At 43.6% G+C, this 10395-nt stretch overlaps 1 protein-coding gene across 1 annotated transcript; it reads right to left on the minus strand.

Moving 5' to 3' along the window:
- Window positions 1-363: 363 nt before the first annotated feature.
- LOC127533562 (uncharacterized) lies at window positions 364-3183 on the minus strand. The gene is made up of 2 exons (XM_051946874.1): window positions 593-3183; window positions 364-426 (listed from the first exon to the last, which is right to left on the minus strand). Exon 1 carries the CDS (start codon window positions 3127-3129, stop codon window positions 1168-1170), a length of 1962 nt encoding a protein of 653 aa, XP_051802834.1. The 5' UTR covers window positions 3130-3183; the 3' UTR covers window positions 364-426; window positions 593-1167.
- Window positions 3184-10395: the final 7212 nt, after the last annotated feature.

Here is a 10395-nt window from a genome sequence, read left to right on the forward strand (position 1 = left end):
GTTTACTCACTCAGAGCATCATACTAGACTGAACAATGAAATGAAGTTCACCACACAGTATATGCATTCAGATAATATGGACTTTGCTGTCATTTCAGCTGCTGGCTGCCTTCCAGGTGGCAACTGTGGAGTTGTCAGAGGAGAAACGGGTGTCAGGTTCTAAGGTTATCCCCCTCTACCGTGTATTGCGACATACAACAGAGCAAATATATTCACAGCTCATCACCCCCATGGCAAAACACCTTGCACAGAACCTTGTCAGGTGCTTAGCTGACAGACTGCAAGACAAGGAAAAAAACAGTTCACTGGCTGTTGCCACTCTGTGTAGCTGGCCCTTGGAATGATTGGTACGGTAGTCTCGACTGATGCTCTAGTTGCCTTTATTTTTCTCCACCTTCGCCTTCTCCTCTCTGAGCATCGTGAAAACTAGACAAACAATTGTACACGATATCAGAATATATTCTGTCTAGGTTCACAAAATATATTGTACATGGGGATTGACAATTTTAGAGCATCAAATGTATAATTACAATGAAACGTGGCAGAAATAGAATACATTTTATAAACCCAAATATAAACCTCATCCTATTACCTTATTCCGCCGACCAAGGGTGCTAAACAATGATGGTCTAAGCGTGAAAGCTGCAGCTGCGACACTCTAGGAAAACAGACATGTGCTCTGTTAGCTACATGAAAAGTTAGCTAAATGTGCTTGAACAAAGCACAAAAAAAAACGTTTCAATATCACGAGATAATATTTCACATAGGGTAATAAAACTACCTGAAACCGTTGTGTTTAATTTTCCTTCATGAATCAGGCTCCAAAGTTCGTTTTTAGTGTGGGAAAGGAACGAGGCAATGTTCAGTGTTCTCTGCTGTGTCTGAGCTTTGCCTTGACTTCCTCGGCTAACGTGCGTGCATGGTCTAGTAACACAGTGCCACCCTCTGACGACTTGAGATACTTCAACAAAATAAAGGCTCTTATAACATTGCTCTATCTTGTTTAACAGTTACATTTATATTGAACAGAATTATTTAAAACATAAGACATAGTATTTTGTGCAGATTAGCTGCATTTACACTCCCACCTAATCCTGCCTTGAACCTCCTCAATACAAATGCAGGATTACAACCACCTAATCTGCAACTGATATTAGTTTGAAAAGTTTATTCTTTCTCGAGAAGAAGCACTAATTTCTGAATTGGCCTCTCGATGATCGAAGGTTTGGATGAATGACCTTGTGTTTTCAGTTTGTGTTCTCCGGTTTGGATTTTGACCTTTCTGACAACTCCGTCACTCCCTTGAATGGCTTCCACGACTCTTCCTAATAGCCACTGGCTTCTGGGGAGGTTGTCATCCTTGATTATGACGATGTCATCGGTTTTGAAATTGCGACGTGGTTTGAGCCACTTTTGTCTGATTGCGAGGTTCATTAGGTACTCCCTTTTCCAGCGCCCCCAGAACTGCTCTATTAAGTACTGGACTCTGCGCCATCTCTTGGAAGCATACATATCCTCCTTCACGAATTTCCCAGGTGGCGGTAGAGGGATCTTTGACTTCATCATGATGAGATGGTTGGGTGTGAGTGGTTCGAGTGCTTTGGGATCATTGATTCCATCGATCGTTAGGGGACGACTATTGACAATGGCCATTGCTTCGTAGAAAAGCGTTCTGAGTGAGGGATCGTCCAGTCTTCCAGGACACTGAGCAAGAGTGGCCTTCAGAATGTTCCTCACAGTCCTTATCTGTCTCTCCCAGACGCCACCTGTATGACTTGCTGCGGGAGTATTGAAGACAAACTCACACTGTTGATCGGCCAGGAATAATTCCAGGAGTCTGGTGTCACATTGTTTGAGTGCCTCTTTCAGTTCGTTATTGGCTCCAATGAAGTTCGAACCCTGATCACAGCGGAGTAGGCGAACAGCTCCCCTGAGACTGATGAAACATCTGAGAGCATTGAGGAATGAATCGGTGGACAGGTCTTCAAGCATTTCAATATGGACGGCACGTGAAGCAAGGCATGTGAATATAAGGCCATATCTTTTGTACTCCTTACGAGTCTTTTTTATTATAAATGGCCCAAAGCAATCCATCCCGCTGTATGTGAAGGGTCCTGAAGCTTCCACACGCTCCTCGGGGAGTTCAGCCATCCGTTGATTTTCTGTAGGTCGCCTTAGTTTTCTGCACTGTACACAGTTGTGGATGTACTCGGCCACTAATCTGCTCCCACCAACAATCCAGAACCCCTTTGCCCTGAGTTCCATCTGTGTTTGGCCTCTTCCTTGATGGCGGGTCTCGGTGTGACAGTGGGCTAGGATAAGCTCTGTGACGCGGCCTTCCTTTGGGAGAATGATGGGGTGTTTTAGCTCTTCACTGAGTGTTGACTTCTTCAGCCTCCCACCAACACAGAGTAGATTTGTCCGCAAGATTGGATCAAGACAGGAAAGAGAGCTTGAGCGTGGTAGACACTCTCCCTTCTTGATTGTCTTCAACTCCTTGGAGAATGCTTGCTGTTGAACGAGATTTAGGATGATTTCAGCAGCCTTTTCTCTCTCCGTGACTGTTACCAGCTCTGTGTGCGGTTGTTTGGATCTTAGTCTCTTGATTCTTGCGACTACCTTTACGAGTTTAGTCCATGAAGGGATTTGACTTAGACGGTTAAGGAGATCTGAGCTGTCGCTGGACTTGGTGGTACATGCTAGAATCACTTTAACTTCAGGGTCGCCAACAAGCAGCTCCCTTATGATGTTAGTTTCAGGATGAACCTCTTGTTCTTTGAGAAATTTGGGTCCTTGAAGCCAGTTTGATGTACGGATTTGTGTTGCCTGAAGGCCTCTGGAGGCATGATCTGCTGGATTCTCTACTGTGTCGACGTAGTGCCACTGGTTGGGATCTGTGTTCTCTCTGATCAACTGGACACGGTTTGCGACGAAGATGTGAAATCTACGTGCCTCGTTGTTTATGTATCCCAGTGCGACTTGTGAGTCCGTCCAGAAGAATTCTTTATCAATTTTCATTTCAAGCTCACGATTCAGTAGGACACTTAGTTTGGTTGCTAACACGGCGGCTGAAAGCTCTAGCCTTGGGATGCTTGTTACCTTTGTTGGAGCTACTCTTGCTTTGGCCATTACCAGACTTGTGTGGACTTCATCCTTGTCATTCTTTACTCTTAAATATGAACATGCTCCGTAACCCTTACAGCTGGCATCGGCGAAGTGGTGAAGCTCGGTTCTCATGATTTTGCCAAAGTTGGGTGGGTGATAGCATCGTGGGATCATAACTTCCTGTAATTCCTCAAGACCGAGTTTCCACTCCTCCCACCGTGGTTTAAGATCATCTGGGAGTGGGTCATCCCATCCAGTTCCTCGCCTGCACAGCTCTTGTAGGATGCACTTTCCACGGAGTGAGAATGGCGCGACGAATCCCAGTGGGTCGTATAGTGAGGCGACGACTGACAGGATACCTCTCCGGGTTGGAGGTTGGTCTTTCAGGCTGATACTGAAGCTAAACATGTCATCGTCTATCAACCACTGGAGACCCAGCGCTCGTTCTGTTTGAGTTTCTTCCAGCTTCAGGTCGAGAGGCTCAGTGGACGTTGCTCTTTCTGATGGTTCTACACAGTCCAAAATTTCCTTCCTGTTAGAATTGAACTTGTGCAGGCGAAGTCCTCCGCCTGCGCACAGCTTCTGTGCGTCCACCATGAGCTTCCTTGCTTCTTCAACTGATGCGACACTGGTCAACCCGTCGTCAACGTAGAAGTTTTTCTGGATGAGAGCCGATGCTGATGGAATGTCAGTTTCGTGTTGTCTTGCCAGATATTTGAATCCGAAGTTGGCGCACCCGGGGGAGGAGGAGGCTCCAAAAATATGGACCTTCATCCGATACTCCTGAGGTTCCTTGTCCAAGTTTCCACCCTCCCACCACAAGAATCTCAGATAATTTCTGGATTCAGGGGCGACGAGGAATTGGTGGAACATCCTTTCAACATCGCAAATGATGGCCACTTCTTCCTTTCTGAACCGACAGAGGACTCCAATGAGAGAATTGATGAGATCGGGACCAGTCATTAGAGTATCGTTCAGAGCGATACCACAGAATTTTGCTGAACAGTCAAATACAACTCTCAGTCTGTCGGGCTTTTTGGGATGGTAGATGCCGTGGTGGGGCAAGTACCAAGCAATCTCTCCTTCGCATGGTGTGGATGTTAACTCTGCATCACCTCGACTGATCATCTCTTCCATGAATGTTTTATAGTGGTTGTAGTAGTGAATATCAGATTGCAGTTTCCTTTTTAGACTTTGGAGCCGGACGGTGGCAAGTCTCTTGTTGTTTGGTAGAGTTGGTGGAGAGCCATTCTTGAAAGGTAGAGGCATCTCTAAATGTCTGTCATTCTGTTTGATGTTCTTACTGAGAAACTGCATAAAGTTAACATCTTCCTGTGACACATACTTTTCTTCGCAGATTCTCTCACTGAAGTCTAGCTCGAGTGCTTTCAGTACATCCATCACGGGCGGAGTTGGAATCTCCTTTACTGCGACTCTGTGGACATAACTCTGACTTCCTTGTCTGTCCAGATGTGGATTGGATGGGCCTATTATGCTCCAACCGAGCTCGGTTCTCTGTGCAAAAGGTTTGTTTCCTCCACCCACGACCGTTTCGATTGGGGCCAGTGCGGCCGGACAGTTCGATCCAATCAGCAGTCCTACCTCACAATCCTGGAGTGTCGGCATCTGGTTTGTCAGATGTCGCAGGTGAGGCCACTGTTGAGCTGTCTCTCTTGTAGGAATATATGATTTGTCCACCGGAATGAAGTTACGAGCGAAGGCTTGTTTTATTTGGACAGGTTTTCCGGAAAGAAGTCCTCGAACTTGCAGTCCACTCACACACTTGCTTGGTATGACTGTGTCGACTGCAGTCATTGTGCTAAGTTTTAGTGTTGTCGGTTTGGGTGACTCCACATTTAGGTTGCTGAGCAAATCTTCAAGAATAAAGGTTGCATCACTTTGCTGATCTAGTATGGCATATGTTAGAACCTCTCGATGTGGGTCAAGTTTTGAGGTTATCAGGACTGGGACTATGCTTGAGGTTGCCAAAACATTCTGTACTGAGGTATGAGAGGTCACTTCATGGACCTTCTGAGAAGGAGCTTTATCTACAGGAGAGGAGTAGTTCTTTGTCTCACCTGTTATTCTTTGTGTTCTCTCTTCATGCATGCACGTGGGATGTCGATCGTGACAAACACAACAGATGTGTCGCCTTAGACATTTTTTGCTGGAGTGTCCTTTCTTCAAGCATCCAAAGCAAAGATGGTTTTCATAAATGAAAGCCTTTTTATCTTCTAAGCTCTTTGATGCGAAGACTGGGCACCTGGCAATGCCGTGAGTTTCGTCCTTACAAACTGTGCATGGTGGTTTTGGCTTAGGTGTCTCTTGGTTCTCCTTCATAGTCACGCTTGTCTCCTTGGTGGGTTCCTTTATCTGTGCTGTTGTGTTGAGAGCTCTGGTCCTCTTTAGTGTTCTCTCGCCATTGTTCCTTGTATTCGTGAAGAAGGGAGTTGTGATGGGGTTACAGACGATGCGGACTTCCTTGTTGAGGAAGTTTGTGAAGCATGCTAAATCAGGATAGGTGTTAGACTTATCCAACTCCTCCACAACAACTCTGCTCCACTTCCGCACAATCCATTCGGGCAGCTTTTCGAGAAGTTTCTGGTTCTCTTCACAGTCGTTTAGAACAGACAGCCCCTTTACGTGAGGTTGAGCTTCTGTACAACCTTGCAGAAAGTCTGTGAATTCCCTCAGAGCTAATGGATTGGCAGCGCTAATCTTTGGCCATTTTGAAAGCTTATTTCTGAAGGCCCTTTGCACTACGAATGGGTTTCCATATCGTTCATCTAGTACTTTCCAAGCTCCTTTGTATCCGTCCTCTGAGGTTTTGTAGAAAAATCCTTCTACTGCGTTCAAAGCCTCACCAGATAGATAGGTTTTCAGATAAAACATTTTCTCTGTTACTGGTATGGGTTTCTGGTCAATAAGTGCCACGAAAGTTGTCTTCCAGTCGACATATTTGATAGGATCACCATTAAACTTAGTTGGTTCAGGCACAGGTAGGCGGTTTATACTGAGAGAGCTTACAATTGCCTGAGCTAGGCCAACTGTCTCCAAAGGTGTTGCTTCTCGAGAAGGTGCTGGTTGAGGTTTGAAGGATGCTGCATTTGGGTTTAACATAGGCTTGGACTCTAACTGATCACCATTTATTTCAAAATCTTCGTTATCACTTTCGAAGCTGTCATATGCCTTCACCCGAGCTGCTGCTACTTGGACTTCTTTCTCTGCTTGTATCTGAGTTAGCCTTGTTCGTTCCTCTTCTAGCTTATTTAGTCTCTCTGCTCTTTTCTTCTCTAATTCAGCTAACATAATCGCCTCTTCTACCTTCAGTTCACCTTCTAGTCTGATGACCTTAGCTTGTTGGGCCTGAATGTCTTTGGTTACTTTAGCCTGCTCTCTCTTAGCTGCAAGCTCTGCTTCTGCATCTGGACGCTTACTAGAATGGGATGTTGAGATGGAACTTGGTTGAGGTTTCGATTGGTCTGTAATTACAGTCTCAGTCTTTGTGTGTCCAAAGACAGATCCATACTCTTCCTTGCTTAATGCCATCCTCACTCTTTGTTTCTCTAGCTCCTCATTGTAATTTTCTTTGAGCGTCTTTATTCGTGTCTCGACAAGGGTGTTTATCTCTTCAGTTAAAGTGTTACAGGTGTCCATTTTGTTTGCGATCATAGGTGTTGAAGCGTGGTTGCGTGTAATAGGTTCATATTGTTGACACACAGTATTATGTTTCATATTTATATCCCTTTGGATATGATCAAGATCTTCAGAAGAGCATAAAGATTTTAGTGCCACTCTACTTTGTTTTGCTGCCTGTTTCCAGGAGTCATATGACTTAATGAAAACCTTCTCACGCTTTATGTTTTCTTGATAAAGTAACTCTCGGCCTTTCTCAGTTGGGGGGCGTTGCCGACTGACAGGCCTTTCCTTATAAACATCCAAGTTTTGACTCGCTGTACTAGGTACTTTTTTGTCCACCTCGATTACTGTCTCTGAACTGGGGTTAGAGTTTTTAGTTTCCAGAGGCTGAAGTGTATCTTCTTCGTTTAGTGACATGTTGCTATTTTGTGTATCTTTCCTTTGTAAATGGGAAAATAGCTTAAAACATTTGCACAGTTCACTTCAAAATATGAACATGAAATAAAAGCTGAGTCAATACCTTTTAACACAGTCCGTAAATAATGCCCCTTAAAGTCACAATTAAGTGCATTCTTCTTCCACTGTTACCATATATTTTGACGTACGACCAGAGTTCATTTGTGGGTACCATGGGACAATGACGCCTGGCCGCTGGGATGATTGGAAGAAGCGTCCTCCTTCACTTGGCTGCGCCTGGATGCGGTAAGTTTTCACTGTAGCTGGCCCTTGGAATGATTGGTACGGTAGTCTCGACTGATGCTCTAGTTGCCTTTATTTTTCTCCACCTTCGCCTTCTCCTCTCTGAGCATCGTGAAAACTAGACAAACAATTGTACACAATATCAGAATATATTCTGTCTAGGTTCACAAAATATATTGTACATGGGGATTGACAATTTTAGAGCATCAAATGTATAATTACAATGAAACGTGGCAGAAATAGAATACATTTTATAAACCCAAATATAAACCTCATCCTATTACCTTATTCCGCCGACCAAGGGTGCTAAACAATGATGGTCTAAGCGTGAAAGCTGCAGCTGCGACACTCTAGGAAAACAGACATGTGCTCTGTTAGCTACATGAAAAGTTAGCTAAATGTGCTTGAACAAAGCACAAAAAAAACGTTTCAATATCACGAGATAATATTTCACATAGGGTAATAAAACTACCTGAAACCGTTGTGTTTAATTTTCCTTCATGAATCAGGCTCCAAAGTTCGTTTTTAGTGTGGGAAAGGAACGAGGCAATGTTCAGTGTTCTCTGCTGTGTCTGAGCTTTGCCTTGACTTCCTCGGCTAACGTGCGTGCATGGTCTAGTAACACAGTGCCACCCTCTGACGACTTGAGATACTTCAACAAAATAAAGGCTCTTATAACATTGCTCTATCTTGTTTAACAGTTACATTTATATTGAACAGAATTATTTAAAACATAAGACATAGTATTTTGTGCAGATTAGCTGCATTTACACTCTGGTTGATCCACGCTTCAAAACCTTTGGGTTTTCAAATCAGAGAGTGGCAGCCGGTGTCAAAGAAAGACTAATTACTGAATGCACAACAGTAATTAACATTAAAAATGCCAAGCAGCAGCAACCGCAACCGCAACCACGACCATCTACATCTCAAGCACCACAGCAGCCTTATCCTCCACCACCACCAGCACCTTCCACAGGTACTTTTTTTGTCTGTTATGAATAAGGAATGACTAATGACATTTGTGTTGATGATGATGATCTTAAATATTTTTCAGTTCAACTCTGGAGCTTATTGGACGAAGACACGAATAGAGGCTGGCAAACCCAAAGCGCCACAGCCAGTGCCATTGTTGAGGTGAATCGCTACCTGGCTGATCCTCCAATTGACAGAACAGCAGATCCACTTGCTTACTGGGCCACCCACAAAAGTGTCTACCCGAACCTATATGATGTTGCAAAACATTTGTGTACACCTGCCTCATCTGTTCCCTGTGAACGTGTTTTTTCGAAGGCTGGGGAGATTGTGAGCAAAAGGAGGAACCGTTTGAGTCCGAAAACTGTTGACATGTTATTATTTCTCAATAAAAATTCATAAATTGTTACAGAAGCACACCCACTACCCTGTTCCCAAGCACACCCACTACCCTGTTTCCAAGCACACCCTCTTTACTGACCTCTTTTATCAATGAACCCCAAGACATTGCCATAATATAATCTGTATTTGCACCAGTCCCATCTGAAAATAACAGTCTGCATTTATAGAGCACATTTCATGAATGTATCAGCACCATTTAAATGTTTAATCACACAGAATATAAGTGAAAAGTACATAGGGTTACAGACATGGCAAATAAGAAACATGCTCTTCAATAATAATAATTAATTATTATTATTATTATTATTGTTGGTGTCGTTGTTCTCGGCGAGAACCCATACAATCATCTAGTGTAGTTAAATACCAATGTGTACATGGCCTATCAAATCCAAAACAATCCATGAACCAATTACCACGTCTCAATTGCATTTCATTTTATTGACCACTAGATGTCCTACTGGAGCACTGTGTGTCATTGAAGCCTCGAGTAATGAACCATGTTTTGAATGAAGTGTCGAAGCTTCAACAAAGCCTCGATCAGCCATCACTACCCGTGGGTCTTGAACTTCTGAATAATATGAGCCACTGTTGTCACAGGAACTTCAAGCTGTTTAGAGATGGTCTTATAGCCTTTACCTTTAAGATGTTTGTCTATAATTTTTTTTCGGATGTCCTGGGACAATTCTCTCCTTCGCTTTCTGTTGTCCATGTTCAGTGTGGTACACACCTTTTCACCAAACAGCAGGGTGACTACTTGTCTCCCTTTAAATAGGCAGACTGACTGATTATGAGTTTGGAAACACCTGTGATGTCAATTAAATGACACACCTGAGTTAATCATGTCACTCTGGTCAAATAGTTTTCAATCTTTTATAGAGGTACCATCATTTTTGTCCAGGCCTGTTTCATTAGTTTGTTTTTTTAAATAATTATGTTAATCAACAATTCAAAAGTAATGGCTGTTTTTGATTATTTAATTTTCAATAAATTTTTATTTATTGTTGCTTTTGTGAGTTTCAAGTGATTTCAGTGAGAATTGTGGGTTTTTCCTTCTTTAACTGAGGGGTACCAACAATTTTGTCCACGTGTGTAACAGCCAGATTATTTGTGTCTGCATCGCATTGTAGGCTGGAAAACTCAGGAACAGCACCTCCATGTTTACGGTGCGCCATCATTGCGGAACAGCTACGCATGCAGCGACCTACTGACGTCTTGCGGTGACAACGACGCTGCCGCAACTCGGCTCATAGCCGGTGGAAAAGCAAACTGGGATTTCGGTGGCAAGAGACCTGAACCAGACCTGCACTGGTCGTTACCTTGAACCAATGGTTCTCATCCAGTTCCCTTGGTGGAAATGAAGCCAGAGGGGATGGAGACAATAGTTCACACCTACTCTGGCACGGGCAAGGGGGGCTGAAGCACCTGCCCCTTTTGCACCTGATGCCCAAAAATTTTTTTTAAGTGTGTGTGAAAATCTGTGCGGTCCAAAATGATAAATAACTCAAACGAACAAAAAAAACAAACAAAAAAACAAACAATTCAGGTCTACCCTCAGTCGGTCACATGATCCAGGTAGAC

Source organism: Acanthochromis polyacanthus, chromosome 4, assembly GCF_021347895.1.
Source record: "Acanthochromis polyacanthus isolate Apoly-LR-REF ecotype Palm Island chromosome 4, KAUST_Apoly_ChrSc, whole genome shotgun sequence".
NCBI classification, from domain to species: domain Eukaryota; kingdom Metazoa; phylum Chordata; class Actinopteri; family Pomacentridae; genus Acanthochromis; species Acanthochromis polyacanthus.

Excerpts from the sequence above, each read along its gene's own strand:
- LOC127533562 (XM_051946874.1), bottom strand. The coding sequence starts at position 3,129 with ATGGCCAAAGCAAGAGTAGCTCCAACAAAGGTAACAAGCATCCCAAGG.